This window comes from Astyanax mexicanus, chromosome 18 (assembly GCF_023375975.1).
Source record: "Astyanax mexicanus isolate ESR-SI-001 chromosome 18, AstMex3_surface, whole genome shotgun sequence".
Classification (NCBI taxonomy): Eukaryota; Metazoa; Chordata; class Actinopteri; order Characiformes; family Acestrorhamphidae; genus Astyanax; species Astyanax mexicanus.
In genome coordinates this window covers 18804831-18828855 of record NC_064425.1, presented here as the reverse complement: position 1 = coordinate 18828855, position 24025 = coordinate 18804831, and the positions used below count along the sequence as shown (strand labels likewise).

At 38.9% G+C, this 24025-nt stretch overlaps 2 protein-coding genes across 3 annotated transcripts; one reads left to right on the top strand and one right to left on the bottom strand.

Annotated features, from left to right (window-relative positions):
• Nucleotides 1-916: 916 nt before the first annotated feature.
• On the top strand, nt 917-7932 carry si:ch211-137a8.4 (uncharacterized). Its single transcript, XM_007236837.4, has 3 exons — nt 917-1161; nt 4525-6517; nt 7424-7932. The coding sequence occupies exons 2-3, from the start codon at nt 4687-4689 to the stop codon at nt 7444-7446; spliced, it is 1854 nt and encodes a 617-aa protein (XP_007236899.3). The 5' UTR covers nt 917-1161; nt 4525-4686; the 3' UTR covers nt 7447-7932.
• On the bottom strand, nt 7933-22650 carry zgc:162698 (Transmembrane protein 87A-like). 2 transcript variants are annotated; one of them, XM_049466985.1, is made up of 21 exons: nt 22416-22650; nt 20085-20157; nt 19839-19930; nt 19604-19729; nt 19448-19501; nt 19297-19341; nt 18485-18541; nt 18292-18400; nt 18029-18090; nt 17703-17886; nt 17184-17283; nt 16939-17032; nt 16547-16618; nt 14885-14993; nt 14731-14789; nt 13854-13957; nt 11954-12027; nt 11662-11723; nt 10607-10659; nt 10399-10429; nt 7933-9561 (listed from the first exon to the last, which is right to left on the bottom strand). In XM_049466985.1, the coding sequence occupies exons 1-21, from the start codon at nt 22575-22577 to the stop codon at nt 9520-9522; spliced, it is 1764 nt and encodes a 587-aa protein (XP_049322942.1). In that variant the 5' UTR covers nt 22578-22650; the 3' UTR covers nt 7933-9519. The 2 variants fall into 2 exon arrangements, with proteins under 2 accessions (XP_049322942.1, XP_049322943.1); XM_049466986.1 differs by lacking the exon at nt 16547-16618 and adding an exon at nt 15436-15504.
• Nucleotides 22651-24025: the final 1375 nt, after the last annotated feature.

The following is a 24025-nucleotide window of genomic DNA, read 5'->3' as shown; positions in this document are numbered from 1 at the left end:
GTTGTAAATTTGTGAAGACGTAGATTTGGTAAACATTAAATAGCTCTATTTGAGTAATGTTCCAATCTATGTTATGGCAACTAAAAACTACTCAACTAAGAAAAGATAAAAATACTTTAACATTACTTTACAAAATGAAGGTCAGTCAATCCAAAAAAATCAAGGACTTGACAAAAGTATCTTCAAGGGCAGTCACAAAGATCAGGCTCCTATCAGGACCACCCCAGGAAAGGAAGATCAAGTGTTTCCTCTGTTGCACAGGATAAGTTCATCAGTTACCAGTATTGCTTAAAATACTAAAAAAAATAAAAAATGTAAAAAAATGTGTACAATTATTCCAGCGTCAATGCATCAGTCCTGTGCACCTTGGCAGGTGTACAGAGTTACAGTAGGTGCAGTGCACTGCCTACACCTCTGCCTACTAAGTGACAACAATAACAGCGCGCGCGTAACGTCTGCTGCTCTACGTCACTGCCTTGTTTTCCTGCCCTTAGAGGAGAAGGAGGAGGAGGCAGCGGCTGTTACTCACAGACTGTTACCACACCCCCCAACCCCACCCTCCCAACCCATCCATCTCTCCACCCAAACCCCCAACCCCCACTTCTCCCCCTTCTTTCCCCAATCTGCCCCGGTACAGTAACCCCTCTCAGGACTGGGGGGTAGCTCAGCCTCAGTGGATGAAGCAGTAGCTGTAGAAGCAGGGTGGGGGTGGGTGGGTTGGTGGGTGTGTGGATGGGTGGGTGGGCTTCCTAGTTGCTAAGGGCAACGGGGTGAGAGAGGGATGGTGCGTTTGTGAATGCTTGCTTGCGTGCGTGCGTGCGCGTGTGTGTATGTGTGTACGTGCGTGCGCGCGCTCCGCTGTGTGTATGTGTGTAGTAGCGTATGCATATGTGTGTGTGTGTGAGAGAGAGAGAGAGAGAGAGAGAGAGAGAGAGAGAGAGAGTGTGTGTGTGTGTGTGTGTGAGTGTGAGTGTGAGTGCGTGCACGCGCCTGCCTGCGCGTCCCCGCGCGATTCTCCACACTGGGTTGGCTGTCTGCTCGGAGGCTCGAGGATGCGAGCGGGGATTTAGTTTCAGTGTCTTTTCCAGCGCGCGCCAGATTATTATTACCGTTCAGCAGCAGAGGCAGCACGCGGGGACGGATTTAGCCCTACGAAAGAAGGTAGGGGGTCATTCCTCAAAGCATTAGGACCTTCTTAATATTTCTGGTGGGATAAATTTGTGTTTTGTGTGTATGTGAGAGTGTGTGTGAGAAAGAGAGAGAGAGAGAGAGAGAGAGAGAGAGAGACTCAGAGAGACTGTGCTTGTCTTGACGCGGAATGCTTAAGTTTTTTGGAGGGTAAACAGTCTGACGCTCAGGGCTCGCGCTTTTCATTTGCTTTTCTTAATTTGTTTTTGAGTAAAAATCCATGCCTGTGTTAATCATCAGTTTGTTTATTTTAGGCTTTGTATAATATGCAATAGAAAGGGGTTGTTTTCGTCAATATGGAGTGAGGGGTTTGATTGGGGTTGATGTGGGGCTGCAAGGCTATATCCTAATTCAGTATCAATATTTATATATATAGCCATGTAAAATACATGAGTGTGTGTTTGTTTTATGATTGGGCTGCATATTATGTGCAATATGGAGTTGCTCGTCAATATGGGGTGAAAGTGAGCGGGTTTAATAGGGGTTGCTGTAGGGCTGGACAATAATTCGATTTTAATACTAATATATATATATATATATATATATATATATATATATATATATATATATATATATTGTGCCATATACAGATCCATGTGTGTGTCTGTTTTTGGTTGGGCTGCATATTGATGTGCAATACAGAGCTTTTGGTTTTTTAATTCCTCCTCAACTAAGGGTGAAAGTAGTTGAAGATAAATGAATGTATAAATTAATATTTCAAAAACAGTGGAATGATTTCCAAAACACATTGCGATTACAGCATACACTGTTTACAACATCCATTATTGACTGACGTTCATGACAGGGTGCATTACATTAATTGGCTAATTTATTTTTCAGACGTTCTTTTTTATTGTATGCACAGACATAGCCATCCTTGACAGATTTCCTGTTAATAATCAGAATAATCGAATCGTATAAAAAAAATAAGAACTAGCTATGTTTTGGCGATATCTTCCAGCCCTAATGTGATGGAGATGGTCGAATGCACCCTGTTGTTGGATTTATGGAGAAATTTACGGTCCTGTCTGTGCTAATATTCGCTATTTGCGTTTGGAAACGCATCCTCCGTCCCCAGTTTCGCAGACGGACGGTTCCATTCATTCGATCAACATGGGCCAAAACGCGCCAGACTGTCTCCTCCGGGCACGCTGTACTCATCGATGCAATCAGCAAAAACATGAATGAAAATGCGCTTCGATTTCTCCATCGCGTTAAACGCGGCGTTCCGTTTTACGCGTAAACAACGGGGACTGCTCAGACGCAGCAGAGATTTCGAGAACGGAGCCCTAATCGGTGGCTTTGCCACACAAACAGCGCGCGCTCCCTACTGCTGCTACTGCTCGTGCTCCGCTCCACTTGCTCGCTCGCTTGTTTTCCCGCTGCACGCTGATTTCCATCGCTCGCTTCTGCGTTTACGCGCGTGTGACCGAGCCCAAACCTTCAAATATACCAACATTTCACACTAATCGTATTTTCCCAACATATTTGAGCTCGGTGTGAGGTGCCTGGATTTTGAATCCACAGTTACGCATCTGCCCCCATTGTTCGGGATGTTTTTCCAGACGCAACACAAGCATGACTCATTGTCCTTTCCACGCGTTTTGGCAAAGTTGCTCGTGTAAACGCTCTGAAAAGTGGCTTATTTTTGTTTCAGCGTCAGTATTGTTTACATTATGCATCATATGCATTTTGCATTTTTAAGCTACAATGTAAAACCCCCCTCTAAAAAATGCCACTGCTCATTATCAATGCAAATGAGCTTCTGAAAAGCATGGACACCTGCTGTCTTCTCTGTCTTCCCTGTCTTCTCTGGCATTTGCATTGCATTGCCCTTTTTATTCTACCCTCGTTGCGGCGGTGGAAAGAATGACGCTCCACTTCTCTGCGCGAGCGAGCAAACGCGAGGTTTTAACACCACACTTTAAGCTCGATGGCGGGAGGCGCGAGCTTCTCCAGACGTCTCCCGCGCTCTCCGCTCGCTTTAGCATAACAAAGGGCGAGGGAGGGGGTTTTGGAGGGGATAGGAGAGAAGGGGGAGAGGGGGGGGGGTCGGTTGTCTGTGGAGAAAAAGAGAGGGAGAGAGAGAGAGAAAGAAGGAGAGAGAGAGGACAAAACCGTCCAGGCTCAATTGTCCCCATGGCTGTAGGACGGCGGGAGAGCAAGCGGACTCGACGCCACGCGTAAAGACACGTTGCAGACCAATTAAAATGTGTCCTTACACCGCGCTCCTGGCACCAGGACCACGACCAGAATGAGCAAGTCACCATTACTGTGTTTTCTCAGGGCCCCAAAAGCACGAACAGCACATGCAATAGTAATTAGTTGCATGCATGAAGAACCCAAATATCTCTTTAGCCTGTGGTGGGTGTCTATTATGATGAATTGGAGCTCAGCCCACCACAGAGGGATGGGACTCTCCAACCAAATGCAATATAAATTGTTTTTTGACATAAAGCATTTAAATCAAGAGGTTGATTAGAGCTACATCACAAAAAAAGAAATATGTCAAAACAACACTCGAAACCAGTTCAGTTCAGGTGTTTAAAATTGATGCTGAACATTGTGGCAGAACCCTAAGCCCTAAAATTGTCTAGTTCTCCTTGAAAAAAGATGGACGTTTTCAGTGTCCTCTGAAAAGTCTGAGAAACTAGTGTATAAAAAAGTCATACACTGTTTGCTGTAATCTAACTGGTGTCAGACATTTCACCTAGTTTCTGACAGGATTGTGTGCACCAGCAATACAACTCTCAAATCATTCTGATTACTAAACAAAATCACTGATCCACTTATTTGAAAAGCAGCAACCCAAACTCAGCAGACAGTATCCTGGGAATATTTCAATTCTCACACCACATTATCCATCATTCAGTTCAATTCAATTTAAAAATATTTATATATAGCACTATTCACAACTAATGTTATCACAAAGCAGCTTTACATAAATCCGGGTCCGAGCCTCTTTACAGTAAGCGCAGTGGCGACAGTGGCACGTGAAAACTCCCTCAAGTTAAGATGAAAAAACCTTGAGAGGAACCCATCCTCCTCTTAGTAAAACTGGTTAGAACAACACATATAGCAGATACACATTAACATGAATAACTAGAGAGTGGGATGATAAAGAGCTATGGTTATTGATGTGAGAGCATATTCAGAAATCATGATACTTTTTGTGACTTGATAACCTGCAATGACAGAATCCTTCATTTTGTATGTGTAACTGTCAGTTTGAAAATAGGAATATTTATACTGTTTATCTTCTTATAGTTAGGATAGGAAATGGTGCAACATCTGTGATTTTATAAATGTAACGCCCTGTTACTTCTTCCCTTCTAGGTTTGAGGATACTCTTCTCCACACGGACTATGATGCAGAATTCATTATTTCCTGTGGGAATACTATCAAGCACTGCTAGTCATCAATGAACTCGGTTCCATAAAGAATACACAAAAACAAGACAGTGTTTAAGGGAGGGAGATCAAAGAGCACTTTTTTGATATGGCGGCAACAGAGGCTAGCACGGAGCCTGTCCAAGCGGACACCGTGGAGACCAAAGCTGAGGAGGAGCCTGCAAATGTGGAGTCAGCCCCTGCTCCAGCTGAGGAAACACCGCCCAACACTGAGACACCTCAGAGCACAGAGCAAGCAGCAGACAACAAAGTTAAGCCAGCCTCAGAGAAAATCTGGGACTCATTTCTGAACAAAAGTGGGCTTGGAAAAGTAATGGGAGGGAAGAAGAAAAAAGACCATGGTACAGTAGCTGAGGATGCTGCTGTCGAAGAGCCAGACAAGGCCACAGCTGCGAACGCAAGTGAGCAAGGGGACGCAGCCGAGCCAAAAGAACAAGCAACTAGTCAGTCGGCAGAGACGAGTGAAGTTGCAACTGATAGCCAGGCTATTGAAAAAGTACCAGAAAATGAGGAGGTTGTCCAGGAGCAGAAGGCGGCTGGCGCAAAGCCAAAGCAAGGAGAAAAGTCCAGTGTACGAGATTTCATTCGCAAGCCTGTTGCCAGGATTTTCTCACACAGAAGCACAGAGAAAAAAGAAGGTACAGGGGAGGTTCTAAAACATGGCAAGGTTCGATCAAAGTCACTTGACAGATTAGAGGATGCTGATGCCAGCACAGTTGTGGTGGACCAAGTTGAAGATCCACAGGCTCCAGAAGAGCCAGACAAGTCAACCTCCCAAAGTACAAAACACATGAAACGCTGGCACTCCTTTAAGAAGCTTATGGCACAGAAGGGCCACAAGAAAAGTGCTGATGATAAGGATGTGGAAGGAGCTGAGGGTGTCAGCGCAGAGGCACCAGGGGACACTGGGACACTGGACTCAACTACAAAGTCAGAGCACACTGGGCAAAAAAGATGGAAACTAAAGAGGTCATGGACATTTCAGGGTCTGAAGAGAGATACGTCTATGGTTGGAATTCACAAACCAAAAGACAAAGACTCTTCAGATAATCTTAAAGATGAGAATGCTCCAGAGGGAGAACAGGGGACCACACGGGTGTCTGAAGGCGAGGGAGAAAGTGAGGAGAAGGCCAATGCAGAGGGTGAAGAAGAGAAAGGGGCAACTGCTGCCACATCGCGGGCAAAGTTTGTAGATCAGCACGCAAATGAGATCTGGACCTCGTTTAAAAAGCGAGTCATTCCCAAGTCAAAGAAAACATCGGACACCAGCGGAGGAGAGGAAGAACCAGCAGGTGAACAAGAACAGACTGACGAACAACAGGCGGGTAAAGACTCGGGCAAGACTGCCAAGTCTAAAAGGACACATTTCAACCGTGCTGTCTCACTAAAGAACTTCATACTGCGCAAGGGGAAGAGTGCTAGCATGGACATGGGGGAGGGCTCAGCAGCACAGAAAGAGGGCGAAGGGGAAGCTAAAGAAACGGACGGCCCTGCAGACACAGCTGGGTCAGCTGACCTCCCACAGGGTGGATCAGAGGACCAGGTTGCCACACAGAGTGAGAGCAACAACAGTGCTCAGGTGGCAGACGAGCACAAGAGCTCTGATGGAGAGGAGAAGTCCCTCCCAAGCATACCATCTGGTGAGCAGGCAGACAAGCCTCACTTAGCTTCAGAGGGAGAAGGCAAGACAGAGCCAGCAGTGGAACCCAAGACCAATGGAGAGAACGGATGTTCAGATGCTGCATCAGAGGACACCACAGCACACAATCACGAGCTTCCTACTACAAACGACGAAGGAAAGGGAGAAGTGACAACCCAGGAGAACATCAATTCTAGTGAAAACAAATCTTGTCCAAAGGACGGGAAGATCCTGAATCAAGACGGGAAGTGCGGCACTGGAAATGCAGTTGCCCAAAGCGGTGAGTTTGAAGCAGAAATTGACTCCAGTGATCTTCAGCAAAAGGCAGTTGACAAGTCAGAGTCTATAGTGGCAGTAGGGTTTAGTGTTGAGGTAGAGACTGAGGTATGTAGGGGTCCACAAAATGGAGGGTCCTTTTCTGAGTCAACAAAGACAAGTGATGTGCCAGATGACCCAGACGAGGCCCTGAAGAGGATGTTGTATGAGGCTGCAACTTCCATCGTTCGAACTGTGGTGTCAGCAGCCACTGCACAGTTAGCCAAGGAGAAGGACCTCCTGGACAGTAGAGTGAAATGTTCTCAAGCAACAAACAGTGGCAGTTATACAGATGTTGATGTTGGTTACTGCCATTAAGATTTTTATGAAAACAGGGGCAGTTTATTTATTTATTCACCCACATATCTACCTATATTTGTTTTAATTGGAAAGTGCTGTACCATGGATATGTGTCAAAATCCATTATCCTGCTATAGTTCAACCACTCGTATCCAACCTCCTTGTTTAAGATTTTGGTTTGTTACGTACTTAATAGGTGGAAGGAAAGCATTGACAGGTGTTCTTATTGTAAATGTCTTGCAGTGCCAATGATCCTGGTGATGAAAACACTCATATGAATAATATCCAAAAAAGTGACCAAATTAAATAGGCTGAGTGTGTATATTCCTCTGAGCCAGAAACACTTATATTCTAGCCCAAAGTTAATTTGTGTGTTCACATGTTGAAATATGGTGCAGTATATATCTGTGTTGTATTTGGTGTATTCTGGTCCTTTATTTCTAGTCTAACACTAAAAGTATACCAAATAATATATTACTAATCTGTCACAAAGTATTTGCAAAAGTAATGAATGTTGTATTTGAATATATATACTGTAATATATTTAATCTCTTCTGTTATCGTTCACCAGAAAAAAAGGCGGGAAACGTGTGACGCCACACAAAGAGGATTAGATCTGCATGGGATTCGTTCAGCGAGGAGCTTTGTCCCCCCCAAAAAAAGGAGTAATCACACGTTTACATCACGATTCACCATGGTGAGAAATGCAATCCATATAGCTAAAAAATACTCGAAAAGCAATAATTCAGTCATCAATCAGCGCATTCTTGCTACCATTCCATCACTGTAAATGTTTTGCTTGTCTTCTAGTGAGATTTTATATTGTCAAAATGACATTCCTTTGAAATTGTTAATCTCAGCGATCACATGTGCTGTGATCATAAAGACTGTTAGTTTTATATTAATTGCCATTCTGTTTGTAGTTTTCCTTTCACTAGTAAATATCAATGTGATACATACACATTTGAGATAACTCCAGACTGCCCCTAATTGTGAAATCAATACGGAATGTGCTCTAATTTCTGTGTTTGTTTTTAGACTGTTATCTTGTGTACATGAATAAACCACAATGAAATCAGATTTCATTCTCTTGGCTTTCTTGCACGATTTATCTTTCCACAGAAAATCATTGGACATGTGAAATTTCACAACTTGGAAGATTTAAAAAGAAAAAGTGTCATAAACAGCAACAAAATAAATGGATGATAGTTACCACAGCATCAAACATTTTTCAATGAAGGCTTAAAATGTAGTTTTACATAGAAGAAAATAAATAAATAAATCCATAAAATGCAGATAGATGTCTAATCTTGGTAATACAAGCTCTGATTATGTAAGTCACTAATTGTAAACATTACAGATGTTAATAGCAGATGTTATTTTGCACCGGATTACATAAATGGGACTCTTTAATCGCAATGTTGTCTGACTGCAAGCTGATCTCTCACTTCATCTCAATGTTAGAGTATTCAGCTGAGATACATAGGATTGCATCATCCTTGACAACCACAGTGCTGTTGTCTGTTTACACGATTCTCCTGGATATCATTTAAATATTAACACTATGATTTAAACAGGTCTGTTAACAGGTATTGGGAGAGAACCTCCAGCAAACTTGTTGAACAGACTAGGGAAGATGAACTGAGTAAGAAGAATCATAAATAAGAACCAGACTAAACAGCTTAACAGGACAAAACAGGTCAGACATTGACTGCTACAGTATTGGCGAATAACGCAGACTGATGCATAATGAATGTAGCCTAAGAAGAAAATCAATACATATTGACAGCTGAAAGCTGGATGAACTTCATTCACTAGGTCTGTTTTGTTGTTTTGTTACATCAACACCTCGTGGCCTAAAGACAAGTGCCAAATTTCCCCACAAAGTTCAATCACAATCTTACATATATTACATATCAACAACCAAGAATCGAAAAAAGTCAAACAAAAGGCTCAAAACTCTAAGCAGGCTGATAATTGGCTATTATAAACTGCTTTATAAATTTGTCAATAATAGTACAGGGCAGTACTATTAGTAATAGCGATAGGGCATTGAGCCAGGAAAAAATATTTAGACACAGAATTTATATTTTGAGGTAATTTTTGAAAGACATGCCCTGATAGTCAATAACATATAAAAACAACCTGTTACCCAAATTCTCCACTGTTTCATCTTTACATGCCCAGAGGCAGAGTGTGTAATGGCTAAAATGCACGGAACATTAAACTCCTTTCAGAAAAAAAGATGTTTAGTGTTCAGTGTTTGTTCAGTGAATAAATGACAAGCCAACCTGACACTGATGGCCATTTTAAGTTTTTTTTTTGTTTTTTTTTTTAAATATGATAAAAACAGGAATAGTTGTGCAAAAAAAATATTTGTAAGAGCTCTGAACTAGTGTTTTAAATCACACTTTTCATTTCAGAGATGTAAACAAATGTCAAAATCAATATAACAATTTGTGTTAAAGAAACAGACATTCTTCCAGTGAAAATATAAATACATACAGGCAATACAAATAAAAATCCATCGTTTTCATACCCTTATTATCCACAACCCACATATTTACATTCATCGCTTACAAAGCATATAATGTAGAGTAAAACAACTGTTCATAGTCACATACATTGTTAATATTTACAATACATACACATACACAAGTTGTGATTCTATTCCATTTTTGACATCTCAAATTTTGTCGTCATCGTTTCCTGCAAAACAAGAAAAAATAAAATAAAATAAAATCACACACACAAAAAACATTTTTATACTTTAAATATGTACATGATATTCTGTTACATACACAAGCTATGTGTTCTATTCTATTACACTATCACGTTCAGTATCTTCTTGTGTAATATTACGACTGCTATCTTTTAGCATTTTTGGACTATGTGCAGTTTCTCTGTATTATACCTCAGGGTTATTATTTACTGCATGCATATATTTTAACCAGCTGCTTAACATATTTAATATTTTATCATATTTCTGCACACTTATCTTCCTCCAGCACTCTTATATTTTTACCATTTTTAATTGCTGCTGCTGTTTATTTATTGCTGCCATACAATCAATCTGTCTGTCTGTCTGTTTGTTTGGCCTGTCTGTCTAAGAATAAGACACGATCATAAATCTTCTAAGACAAATGTTTAAATATTGTTGGGTAAAACTGGCTTTGGAATAATACAGTTATTCAGGGTATACACTGAGGACTGCTGCACAAACACCATGCTTTTGTTTCCAAAACACGGCCACTATTAGCTCTGTGTAGCGTCCGCTCTCCTCTTCCAAGAGGTAAGTCTACTTTGGCTGTGATACCAAACGAGTGTCTCCAAGGCAAGCTTAAGAGAGCTCTTATTAGTCAGACAAAAGCTCCAAAGCCTCTGTGCTCCCATTGTTCCAGGCAGAAAGAAAACAACCGAGAGGGAGAGAGCAAGGATAAAGAGTGTGACGTGACTGGCTGATCTCTTCATGCTCTACTTTAAAAACTCAGAGATCGCCCTCTTCCGGCCATTAGGTGATATTACACAATAACTTGTATAACCTACCTCATCTGAATCCAACAGAGGGGGCAGTGCACTGCAAGACAAAGAGGTAGATGTATTCAACAAGGACTACCAAAGTCAAGAATTTCAAACATATAAAAAGGCAACTGAGGACATTTCACAGTTTCACCTCACAGTTACTAATAAAAGGTTTATGACACTCAAAATATATTAATATAAATTATATCACTGCTGTAGTCATTAGACTTACACATCAGCTATAGAAGAGGGAATATTTTCTTCAACCCATTTCAGATCTTCATCCTAAAAAAAAAAACTTATGTCAGCAATGATCAGAACCACTGTTCCATATTTGCACTTTTAAAGTACAGAGGAGCAAATGACGTCATAAGCCCTATCCGGATGGGATCAGTTTCTCAGGGTGTCCTGTGGTAATTTTCTCTTTTATGGGGGGTCCTTTGTGACTTTATTCCCGTCCGGAACAACCATGTATTTGATTTTCTCAGACGTCCTCTGACAAAATTACAGGCTGAATTACCCACTGTTTTTTGCTGAACTTCGTGGTCCTCCGGTAATTTTAGTCCCGTCCGGACTAAAAACACAACGCGTCACAACGCGCTTAATAAAATAGCTATTTGTCCACTGCCACGCACCGTAATTACACTTTGGGCATGTGTTTCCACAGAGATCCATGTAAACACAACAGCAAGTGGAAATGGAGGAGCTACTGAACGCGATGCCAAGACAGCAAAAAAAAAAAACTCACTGGTCCTCCTGTTTTTTCAATTGCCATCTGGATGCAAGAGTTTTATTACCGAGTGTGAAATGTTTGAGAAACTAATCCCGTCCAGGTAGGGCTACATACAGTATTACTGCTGTAGTTTTACATGATACGATGAACTGGCATACTTCTATAGAAATTTGTTTCAGTTTATAGCATTTATTACACAAAGTGGTGTTACAGTTTGTGTTGTTTACTTCTGTTTTGAGGACATGGCCTACTCATCCTTACTTTCTAAGAGCCGCTCGTAACAAAGCTGATCACATGTAATCAGAGTGAGCTACTAAAAACAACAACTGGTGCCAAATGGAACACAACCTTTAAACTGTCTGCTGTCTGAGGAAGAAGAGGAAGAAGAACTGCTCTGTTTTTTTATATATCTGAAACGCTCTTATCTTAACAGTAATTCAGTGCTGAAACGCAGAGTGTTTATAATTAAGTCTGATTGGCTCAGATATTTAAGCTGTTGTTTATCTCATTTAAGATCAAGGATATTTTTTTTTTACACAAGAAAAGTCTCTTACCACTTTATTAGGCTTCACATTTCCATTGGCTTCTGATTTAATACCCCTCATTTTCACACCTTCTGTAAATTAGATCATATAATTCAGGTCAAGTAAATGATCAGAGGAATAATCAAACCTGTCAAACAAAGAAACTGCTTTATATCAGTGTGTTTAATGTATTTTAATTTATTTAATTCAATTTATTTTATTTAATTGATAATGTACAGAGAAGGAACAGTGAAAATATTATTCAGTAAGGAACATTTCTATTATGTCATGCCAAATACAGAAACAGAATTATGATTCTTACCAAAGGCTTCATTCATGAGTTGCTCTGCCTCCTCCTCATCACTAACCTCATCCACTAATGGGCTGAAGGCATACCTGCAAAGTTTAAAAAAGAAGATCTTACCCCCTTTTCCATTTTAAAAGCTTTCACATACTCAATGCTAATACATTTGGGATTATTTTGACAACCTTATATGAGCGAAGCGTTTGTGAGATGCAATGTTTGTGAGATGTATTTTTTTTTCATGTGACAGAACGAGCATTTATGCAAATTTTATGCAAATCAGAAACATAAATAAGGAGATCATTATGCAACTGTCATAACCCCATTTATACATTTATAGATTATAGTATTAAAATGCATGCCTTAATGGATCATAAGTATCCGATCATGACTAAATCGATGTGTAAGCTAAAACAGGGTGCATCCAGGTGTGAATGAGCCCAGAGGGAGTCATTCATTGTAAACCATTTCAGTGAGCATAAGCGAGGTGCTAGTTTCACTGCAGTTAAAACAATAAAAGCACAAGGCCACCGGAGTCCTTTTACAACACCTAATGAAAAAAACATTAGAGTTAAGTTAAACATTCACATAAATTCACATCCACAACTCAAGTCAAGACGTACAGACTTTCAATGTAGCCCTCCCACCATTAATAATTATTGATAATAATAATATATGATGTATAATTATATGTATAAATGCATGCTCAGAAACAAAGGCTAAGTCTCAATGATTATTGCATATTTGTTTATTTAGCCAGCTTTTATCTAATGAAAGTATATTTAATGCACAAGGAAAGTCTCTTCCTAAATACTATACATTATACAGATATTAAGGCACCATGACACAACAAATTATCTGACGAATCAATATAAAAATCTAAATAATTATATTTAAATCAATGTTATTTTAACTAATACATATTTTTGATGATAGAAGAATTTTATATAAAGCCAATTCTCAGCAGAAACCAATCAAATGTTTTTGTAAAAAAATAGCAGCAAGTACCACCAACCACCAGCAGAGGGCCTGCAGTGGAAGAGCTGGTGGATCTAAGGCAAAATAAAAAAACTCCAAGTCCCAGAATCCCCAGCGGTAATAATCACTGACCGAGCTCGGCTGTGAGACAGCATAAAAACCCCAGTCAAACCTCAGCTCTCTGTCGCACCTTTGTAGAGGGGCGACCGGTAACAATGGGTAATATAAAAAAAGAGAAAAGGAAAAAATGAAAAGAAAAAAACAGGGGGAAACCTTAAAATGAAAGCCAAAAACAAGACCTCAAAAAAGATCTTAAAAAAGCACAGCAACACAAAAGAAAATATCTTAACGAAAACATATCTTAAAGAAAACAAGAAATATGAAGACTGCTTTCAGCAAGTCTTTCCTAAGTTCCTTTTTATATTTGTTTGTTTATTCTTAGTTTGAACCATGCTATGTGGCTTGTCTTTCCCGCATTTTTCCCCCTGCCACTTTTAAGGCACCAAGGTTGGGAGTTTAAATCATTTAATGCCATATAAAACAAAGCATGTCAGCATATAGATACATACAAACAAAATAAATATAGAAAAAAAATCAAAGAAATAAAAACTAATTTAATTTGAGTCCACCTCCCCCACTATACTGTAACAGTTTTGTAACAGTTACTGTGCAATTAACAGAAACAATGTATTTGGTAATAAATAACTTTATCAGGTTTCATTGGATTGGAAACTGACCTTTTGACTTTGACAATGGTAACTATGGTAATCTTGACATAATTGGTGCCTCTGAACAAAAAGATATTTGACATAACTTGTCATGACAACTGTTAACTTAAGATAAAGACAGGTGCTTGGCCTATTGCTTCAGACATAAGAGTTCTAGGAGTGACAGTAAGAGATCAGTATAGTTGAAACTTAAGAGTGTCAAGTGTCCTCACCTCTGATTGTTTGCAGAGGGTCTCCAAAGGAACATGATGACGAGCAGGATTGTAGAGAAGAGGAAGCGCCAGAATGCATCATCTATCCACAACTCCCTCCAGTCCTACAGAAAACAAGCAAGACTATGTGAGGACAATACAGGTCACAAATGAGCTCCTCTGCTTGTTAAACTTTTAATTACATACACAAATCTGCTACATATGCATTAATGATAACATTTTAAATATAAGCCATTTAATTAACATGTTCTGAATTTAAATGTAGTATATAAATGATCTTAACCTTAATAATAATAGTTTATAATTAAAGAAATATTATGTTACTCCATTATTTTTAACTATGTTAACATATAACATTCATTCCTAAATATTCTATTATTGTAAATAGTGAATTACAAAATAATATCTGCTTGTTTATTGTTCATTATAAAATAAAGTATAATTTAAAAAAGAGAATATCCTGCATTTATTTGAATAAATGCCTACTGTTCAGAAAATGGGTTTCTACAAGATTCTGGAGCACTGCTATGAGAATCTGCATTCAGTAACAAGACCGTTGAGGTAAAGATATTGTATGATCACCACATATTCAAGAAAATATTAAATGGAGGGCCAACGTTCCAGAGAACACAGTTCTCCCACTCCACAACTCTCTAGTCCATGCCTATATCATTTCTCATTTTCTGCAAATAAATGCTTTAAATGACAATATTTTTATATGGAATTTGGGAGAACTCAAACATATAACTATAAATAGCAAAATCAGAGAAACTGTATAAAATCAGAGAGCTGTATATTGTGTCTGGTAAAGCTTTATTTTTACAATTGCAATGAGAAAGAACATAAAAAGCTGTTTAATCTATTATATTATACTCACAGACTGGCACTTGGATAACTTGAATGTCTTTGTTGTCCAAACAATGAAAATGACTGAGGCTGAAAATGAAAAAGAATAATTAACAAAATGGAACGACCGAATTATGTATTTCCATCTTAATGATTCAGTGCACAATGCTTCAGTGAATTCTCACCTATGACAGCAAATATGAGGGTGTTGGTGAAGTGGCGGTAGAGGGAGAGCTTCACTACATTTCTTCTGAGCCGCAGAAGTTTCATGGTCTGTGCCAGGCTTATAAAGATGTAACTCATTGTCAAGGATAATCATTAGCCTACTGATGACCTAAAAATGGGGGGATGGGGGGGGGGGGGGGTGGGGGGGGGTTGTCACAAAACCTCTAATGCTTTTTTTATGGCATGGATTAGCAGAAGCAGCCAACGGTCTGTGGAGCTATAAGAAGGCTCAAAGTAAGTCAAGTCTACTACAGCTGTGGTAAGTTTCAGAGAGTATCAGAGCAGGTTTACTTGCAAAGAGTGAAATTAGATTTCATTTAGCTGGAATGCTGGCTGCATTAATCAAATGTCTAGTGCAAAATAAAGGGATAGGGTTAGCAAAACTAGCAAACCTAAAAGCAGAAAAACAAAGAACGACTTACAACCCACATTCAAAGGCAGATTTACATAGCTTTTAAAGTAAGTAGCAGGAAAATAGAGAGAAACACAGACAAAGTGCAATGCAGGATATCCACCAGCAGAGGGTAGAGTCGAGGACAGCCAGTGGGATGGCAGCCAGTAACACCAGGTCATCTTCAGCCTGGCAGGAAAACAGAGAAGGAGGGCAGAGAGAGAAACATGGAACGAGGGAAAAAGAGGAGGTAGTACCATGATGCCATCACCAGAACAAGCTACGCATGCAAACAAACCCTCAGAATGCAGACTGAGAAAAAGGGTAAGCAATATGCAGTTTGCAAAGTAAGCTTAGAAGGTCATTTAAAAAGGAAACTTGGTCATCTCTTTTAACTTCTCAGATAAAAAGGGGGAACATTAGTCAAAAACAGCAACAAAAAACCCTGGGAAATTTCCCTGCCATCAAAAAGAAAATCAGGAAAAAAGAAAGAAAAATAAAAGAGAAAAAAGAAAACAAGAATGCAAAAACAAATTTGCATTTGGGTCCAGCTTCCCCCACTGTGTGGGGCAAAAGTGTAAATTGTAAATTTAAATAAAGCTTAATAGAAACAAAATATGGTGTCTTTCAAGATGATGGCCATCTTCTGGAATTAGCTTCCATAAGAAAATAGGCCCCCTTATCCGTTACTTTCTGGGGTATTTAGATGTGTCATTTTCCCTTTTGTTTCCCTTTTGGGTGACTTGCCACTGACAGTATATTGGCAATAGAAAAATATTTACATTTATTCATATATCAAAATATGAAATATAGTGCTTTCTATATAGATGCATGTGGCCAGGGTAAAAATTCACCCTCAACCAAGCAAATAGGAAAGAAAGTTAATAAAGATCTACATAACAAATAAGAGAGTAATGTTGCAGTAAACATTGTGCAGTAAGCTGTGCCTAAAGCATGGACTAAAACCTTGATCTATGTATTCTCTACTTCACTCTGTAAAATGTTTTTAATAGCAAACATGTATTTTCCCCTCAAGCCTCTAATATGATGTTTCACCTCCTGTAAATGAGAAATAGCTCCAGGAGCTCCAGTAATGTAAATGTCTTTCATTAAATCAATGGGTGAAACTCTGCTTGGCTTATGAAGCTATAAAGCTGTTTTCAGGTATATTCCTCCTGGGCTCCACATTGTCATGATGGCATCAAATGGCAACTGACATGTTAAAGGATATCCACCACACAATGCCAGAGTCTGTGACAGCCAGAACAATGTCACACAGTATTCTGGTGGAGCCCCCTTGCTCCTGCAGAAAAGACAGGTTTGCTTTCACAGACTTTTAACAGCAGAATTATGTGAACATCCTCAAATTGTTCAAATTGAAAAGGTAAGACAATGATGAATTGCGGACAGAATTATATATATATGTATATATATATATATATATATGATTATAAAGAACATCCTAACATTTGTTAAGTTTCTTTTTCTATTGGTTTATTCATCATGACATTTCGATGCAAAATAAAATGTTGATGCTTCAACTTATGTGAAAACACAGCAAAATGATCTAAACTGGAGCTAAAAATGTAATATATGAAACAAAGTTCCAGTACTGTAACTTACTGAGTTGACTCTCAGGACCCCCTCAACAATGGAGAAGCTGAGGTAGAGCAGTCCTACCCCCACCACTCTGTGCAGCAACGCCCCAAGCCTAGGCCTGCAAAAAATAATATATGAAGCCTCCCTTTTTCATTTTACTGCCAACTGCACAATTTCCACACAATACTTTAAATATCTGAACATGCAGCTGTAAAATTGTTGTAAACATGTGACATAAAGATATATTCACTTCACAAAGAGAAACTCACTTCACAATGCCGTAACCAAGGCTCGCAATAATAACAAGCACTCGAGCCAGAGTTCTTTTCACAGCAGACAGCACCTCGGCAAACACCACGGCTCCCTGAACTATAAAGACAAACAAATGCAACTATAATATTGGTATATCAGGAAAAAAGATCAGGAAAAAAATTCTTGTCATTTGGCAACATATGGTTGAGTAAATGAAAGGTTTTATATGCATAACAAGTGTGAATATTTGATCAATATGATTGTGTTTCAGTTTTAATAATTTCTAGATACATTTTTTATGTGAGGCAAATAAATATAAGGCAGTTTGTCCTTTTTTAACACTCTATATACAAATACATAGTAATATAAAGCTTTTATTTTGTTTTAACTTGTTTGTCAACTGCTCAAATATCTGTTTACACCTGGCCACATAATTTGACTAGTACTTAGATTGCATCATGATAACAAGTGTCTCCAGTTAGTCATTAAAAAAAATATTGTTTACATTTAGATTGCAAGTTGTTGATTGCAGTTACCTGATAGGCCATCATAACGGATGCTCTGAAACTCAGCATAGTAGACAGCCTTCTCTAGCATCCCCAGGAAAATGACCCCTCCGATCCAGAACTGAATCCGCAAAAGATCTCTCCAGTAACAGGCCGAGAGAGCAAGCCACAGCACCCCAAGTACCACATAAATGATGCACATTACCATGTAGAACTGTAGATAAAGAAAAAATGGAAGATGTAATACTATTATACAGAAGGAACTATTTTTTAATGAAAGACTTCATTAAGCAATTTTTATTACTAATAAATGTGATCAAAAATAAAAAAAGAGCTGGGACATATTATGGACTTACAATCATCAAAGGCCACTCAGATGCAGAAATATACTGATGAGGTCCCTTCATGCTGACTTCCACTGTGGACATACAAACTTACTATTAATGCAAGCTCTTTTACACCCATACAAGCAGTTCCCAGACAGGGATTAATCCAAGTCTTTAAAGAAAAATCTCCATTCATAATGCTGTGAAGTCCAAGACTAGACTTAATCCCCATCTAGGAAACTGCCCCATACTCACTATCACTTCCATATCTTGTTTAATATTAATTATCTTACACCGGATGCTCCACTTTGTATCTGTGACCGGGTTTATTGGATTTATAGAGATGAGGAACATGTAAGGGCTGTCCTCCCATGTCCGTGCCACTGCATAGTGTGATGTGCTCTAACAAAACAACACAAGATATTGTTTAATAGCAGAAGGAACTCCATTTAATACCTGAAGAAATCTCTGGCTGACCTGACTCACCTGATCTTTCTCAGTTGCTGTTGTTTTGTCTTTACTTTCCCCAGCCGTGCCGGACTCCTTGTATGTAGAACCAAAGAATAAAACAGAAAAAAGAAGTTAAAAGATTTCATGCACTCACTATTTCGTAGGGATGAACAGAAATAATTGTTTTTAGCCAAATCCAAAAACAAGTATAGTGAAATATTTGGCAAAAAGGTCAATTACAAAATACTTTTTTTTTTTTGCATATTTTAATTAAAATTTGTCACTTTTCACCATTGCATACATCAAATAGCCTAAATGTATGTTTGTCTTACTTTTTACCAATTACTATCCCAGTTGATTGTGTCATCAAGAACATCGTTATTTGTTTTTTTTTTTTTTTCAAAATTTTCCCATTTTCTCCCCAATTTACACAGCCAATTACCCAACCCACTCATTAGGACTCCCCCCATCACTAGTAATGCCCCAACACACCAGGAGGGTGAAGACTAATACATGCTTCCTCCAATACATGTGAAGTCAGCCACCGCTTCTTTTCGAGCTGCTGATGCAGCATTGCCGAGCAGCCAGCGCGCTTGCAGGAAAGCGCAGCAACTCGGTTCCGGTACATCAGCTCACAGATGCCCTGTGCTGCAGACATCACCGTAAGAATGATGTGGGGAGAGAGCGCCATCTACCCACCCAGAGGGAGCAGGGCCAATTTTGCTCCCTCTGAGCGCCGGCAGCTTGAAAGAACATCATTGTTTGATATTAATTTTTCTGTCTTACTTTAAATAATTTTAGTTTCTGAAAATGCAGTGCATATCCAATGTTTTTTTTTCTTTTTCTACCTTTGTAAGGTCTCTCCTCCTCCTCCCTTGAGTGTCAGGTGTTGCCTAAAATAACATAATGAATGACATTTGGTAAGAGATCACTTTGACCAAAACATAGTGTTCATTATGTTCAGATACTGCATGTTAATAGGACTGGGGTTAATCTTACTGGTGGTTCAAAGGGCTTCAGCTCAGTCCGCTTATCATAATCTGTCAGTGGTAACTACAAAAAAACAAACAAACAAAAAAAAAAGATGAAAAATAATGGAATCAGGAATTACCCATATAAATAGTTTTTTTAAGAATTCAGTATCAGACAGCATACATAATCTCTGGTCATAGGCTGATGGCACTCAATTGGACCGTACTGGTGAAAGATGTATAAACCACTGCCACCCTTCTGAACCACTTGAAATTGGTTGTTGTTGAAGTATTCTTTTGCCTTTTGAGCCTGTTAAATAGCATGTGACACAGAGAGATTTTTCAGTAACAAGGATTAGAAAAAAGGTGTTAAGGTTTACACACACTATGTGTAATACTCAAACAGAGGGCATACTCACATCTAAGGAAAACACCTCGTCATAGCACCTTGAGCTGCGTAGGTACCATGATATACTTAAGTTTACAGGAGATGGGCACGTTTCTGTGAGCCCTGAAAACACATTTTAAGGTTAATTAAGAGCCGTTAAAACTGCAGCTTGATTAACCTTGCAGTAAATCTGCTTCTGATACACAATCCAAGACATGATGAGGTGCTGAGCAAAGAAAGCAAAATGAGGAGAAGACTTACTCAACTACAAACTTACATTTGAGCTCTATCTGGGTGTTATTGAACATGGTCTTTGAGAAATAGAAGATGGACTGCTTCTTTAACAATTCCTGCAAAACAAAAAAACATTAGGCACAACTTTTAATTTGTTTCCACTTAAGTAAAGGAAAAGGCAACAAATATACATGCATACATTTCTTAACCCTGCACATTTTCTTGGTTTTCCTGCATTAACACAATCACTGCATTAACACGTCTCTGAAAATTATGTGTAAAGCAGTCCGAATAACGAGTCTTTTTCTCCTCTTGGTGTTTCGATGAAGTTGACATTGTGAAAAATCAATAGGTGAGCTTTCTCCAGCGTCAAACAGAAAGCAGCTATTTGAGCAGCTTCATTAAACCCGGATTGTGTCAACATTCTGAGGCTTTTTTTACAGTTTTTGTTACTGCTCCATCTCGTAATTTCCACCAGTAACATGATGAAAAATAATAATTTCAAAAGGAATGTAAGCTGTGTCTGAAATGTAAGAAATGCTGCCTACTCAGACATGATTCTAAAGGCAGAACAGCACCAAGTATTGCCATTGTCTTCTGAGACAGCATGGACATACAAGGCATCAAGTCACACAGTAAGTTGGCTACCTTAAAGACTATACCTTCTCTATCCACTTTACCCACCCACAGCATGAACTGTTCACACTTCTGCCTTCAGGCAAAAGGTACAATAGTTTGAAATGCAAAACCACTGCCATCAGACTCTTGAACCTACCTTAGAAATAAATAACCCTGCATATTACTGTCTACATGTTTACATGCTACTATCATTTCTTTGTGGAACATGGTTATTTAAACGTATTCACATTCATTACTAGGTAGAAGTATAGATACTATGGTTTAAAAATACTTCTGTAGATGTTGAGATATCACCTCAACTCAAGTGTAAAAGCACTGGCTTTAAAACTATGTAATTTATAAAAGTAAAAGTAATGTAAGGAAAAATGTCATTAAGGACAAAAGATTAGGCAGCGTCACACAGTCTTAGTGTGCAAATTCCCTCCCCAAAACACATTTTCCTAAAACCCATTTTGACTATAATGTAATGGGATGCACTTGGCTGCCTTCAACCGCATATATGACTATTGAAAATGAATGCATTTTAGAAAAAAGGCAAATATATTAAAGAAGCTTAGTTGGGACAGTTCCCTCGAGGTCTCTTGAGTTTCTGCCACAGATCATCTTTTTGTTACATGAAATTTCTAGGTGTGGTAGAGAACATATACCATTCTGACACCGTATTGGTTTATATGTTTATAATTCTCTTCCAACCACATTCAAATTCACTCTATCCGGATGAATAGATTTACCTGGATAGGGGTTTTTTTTGTTTTGTTTTTTTTTTTAAACAATAAGAAGCCGGAATGAAAACTGAAAGGCTGAAATGTAATAGTAACGAAAAGCAATGAAGCTATTTTTAAAATGTAATGAGTAGAAAGTTGATGAAAATGTATGACGTAGAAGTTGTCTGAAAAATAAATACATATCAAGTAAATATTAAGTATAGTATAGTAAAGTACCAAAATAACAAAGTATTTGTACTGTTACTTATCACTCAACACTGTATGTATTACCGTAATCTTGCTGTAAAATGAATATTTTTGTATTTTTTTGTATTAAGTTAATCAAAGTCTCCCAGTAGTTGGCATTATCTGGATCAGGTTTGTTAAGACAGGGTCATCACTAAAATGTGCCTTAGGAACAGTAACGTTACTACTGTGTTCGCTACCTTTACACTCTGACAATCACAGATACACCCCTAACAGCACACTTCAGGTTAATACACATAGTGTATATTTATTAACTGCTGATAGAAAAAGGGTGAGATGATTCAGAGGTTTAAAATCTGCTCAGAAACATCAGCCTGAGGTTCAGAACACAGTTCACACAGAGAGCAGGTTAGCTAGGCTACCCTGCTAGGTGTCATCAAAAATTCAGCCAGTTTACTCCTATTTTAGGACACTATATGGTTATTTGGTATTACAGTGTTAAACCTCTGTCCACACTGGCTTTACACACCCAGCTGCTCCGGATTAAACTGCTCCTCTGGACTAAAGAGAGACACTGTACAGATAGAGCTTTAGCCGCCGTGTAGAGCTGGGTAAGCCAGCTCCAGAAAATAAAAATCCATCCCAATGTTTTGCACTAACTGCCTGGACGGCTCAGATGCAGCACAGCTGCCCAGGCAAAACCCTACGATGGATTTTTACTTTCTGGAGCCACCTTACCCACCTCCACCGCCGTGCTAGCTAATGTCATTAGCCAGGTGCGCGCGCAGCTCAGGAAGGCAGATAGTAGCCGCAGCGGGACTTACGCTGTCCACCTCCAGGATCCATTTCCCCGGCTCCGATACGGCGCCCAGCGGCCGCACCGCCGCCAGCAGCACCAGCACCGCCAGCAGCAGCTGCAGCACTGACGTCTGATGATCTGTCCGGGTTGTAGGCCGGGTTAAGGACCGGGGCTCTGCCGCTGCCATCTCTCCTCTCTCTGTGTGTTAGCAGAGCGGCGGCTTCAGCACTTCCCCGTCCACAGTCACACACCTTCCGTCACTGAGTGGGCGGGGCTTCCCGAGCGAAAGAGATACACCCCATAATAATAATAGTAATAATATATTTTTGTATTATTATTACTTTTAAAAGAGTATTACAATAAGTATACAGCTCTGGAAAAAAATAGAACTTCAGTTTCTGAATCAGTTTCCCTGATTTTGCTATTTGATTCCAAGTAAAAATATTGTCATTTAGAGCATTTATCATTTATCAAGTGCTAAAATAACAAAAAGGTGCAGAGCTTTCAGACCTCAAATAATGCAAAGAAAACAAGTTTATATTCATAGAGTTTTACGAGTTCAGAAACCAGTATTTGGTGGAATAACCCTGGTTTCTAATCAGTTTTCATGCATCTTGGCATGTTCTCCTCCACCAGTCTTTCACACTGCTTTTGGATAACTTTATGCCACTCCTGGTGCAAAAATCCAAACAGTTCAGCTTGGTTTGATGGCTTGTGATCATCTTCTCATCTTCTTTTTGATTATATTCCAGAGGTTTTCATTTTATGTATAATATTCTAAAAATAATAATAAAACCACCAACAACAAGAACCAGGACTAGTCTCTCTGTTATGAGTTATAAACGTGTATATTGGGATCGGTTTTGGCAGATACATGTCTAATATAGGATATCGTTATTTGACCAGATTTTTTTTTTATAGCGGTGCATCCCTAACATATTTATTAACACATTAAAAAAAGTAACTATGTACATTTTGCAAAGTATGTTTTGTTTGTTTTGGTTCCAAATGATTTGTAGCTCAACATCCAGCATAATGCCAGTTGGGGAAGTAGCCCAATATTGATTTCTATAGGACTATTTATTAATTTGCAAAACTATAACCTTCCTTCAGGTATTGCATACAGGCCAGTAAGGTTTTTGTTCAAAAAGTGTAGAAGCTAAAAGAAACATCTAACACCATATTGAAAACTTAATATTAATTAGAAGCAGCCATTCTTTAATGTGGAATTGAACTTTATGTAGTGGGATATTAGATCATTCTTTAATAAGTGCTTTTAAAAAGTGCAGAACTGTATGTAATGGGATATTAGATGTAATGTAGGAATGTAATGTAACTGAATGGAGCTTTAGTCATTTAAATCACAAAACAGGAATGTTGAGAATTTCCAAATCACTCTCGGCTGAGGTGTGGTGGTTGTATGAGTACAATCTCTATTACAAGAAGGTGGGCGCGGTTACAACTGTAGCAATCGTAGTTGTGACTGTGTTACTACAAAAGCTTTGCAATGTTTTACTGGTTCTAATTGTAGACCTATTAGTACACTCTATGTGCTTAGTGATTAAATAAGGAAGACAGTATTTAATCAAATTTTATTAGATTTTTAGTAGAAATGAACCAGTTACACATGCTTAG

Bases quoted from the DNA above. Each gene is read 5' to 3' on its own strand.
- si:ch211-137a8.4 (XM_007236837.4), top strand. From the start codon at position 4,687: ATGGCGGCAACAGAGGCTAGCACGGAGCCTGTCCAAGCGGACACCGTG. The intron at 6,518-7,423 runs GTGAGTTTGAAG...ATCGTTCACCAG, and splicing joins AAATGCAGTTGCCCAAAGCG to AAAAAAAGGCGGGAAACGTG.
- zgc:162698 (XM_049466985.1), bottom strand. From the start codon at position 22,577: ATGGCAGCGGCAGAGCCCCGGTCCTTAACCCGGCCTACAACCCGGACA. The intron at 19,342-19,447 runs GTAAGATTAACC...ATGTTATTTTAG, and splicing joins TGAAGCCCTTTGAACCACCA to GCAACACCTGACACTCAAGG. The intron at 18,401-18,484 runs GTGAGTCAGGTC...TTGTTTTGTTAG, and splicing joins CAGCAACTGAGAAAGATCAG to AGCACATCACACTATGCAGT.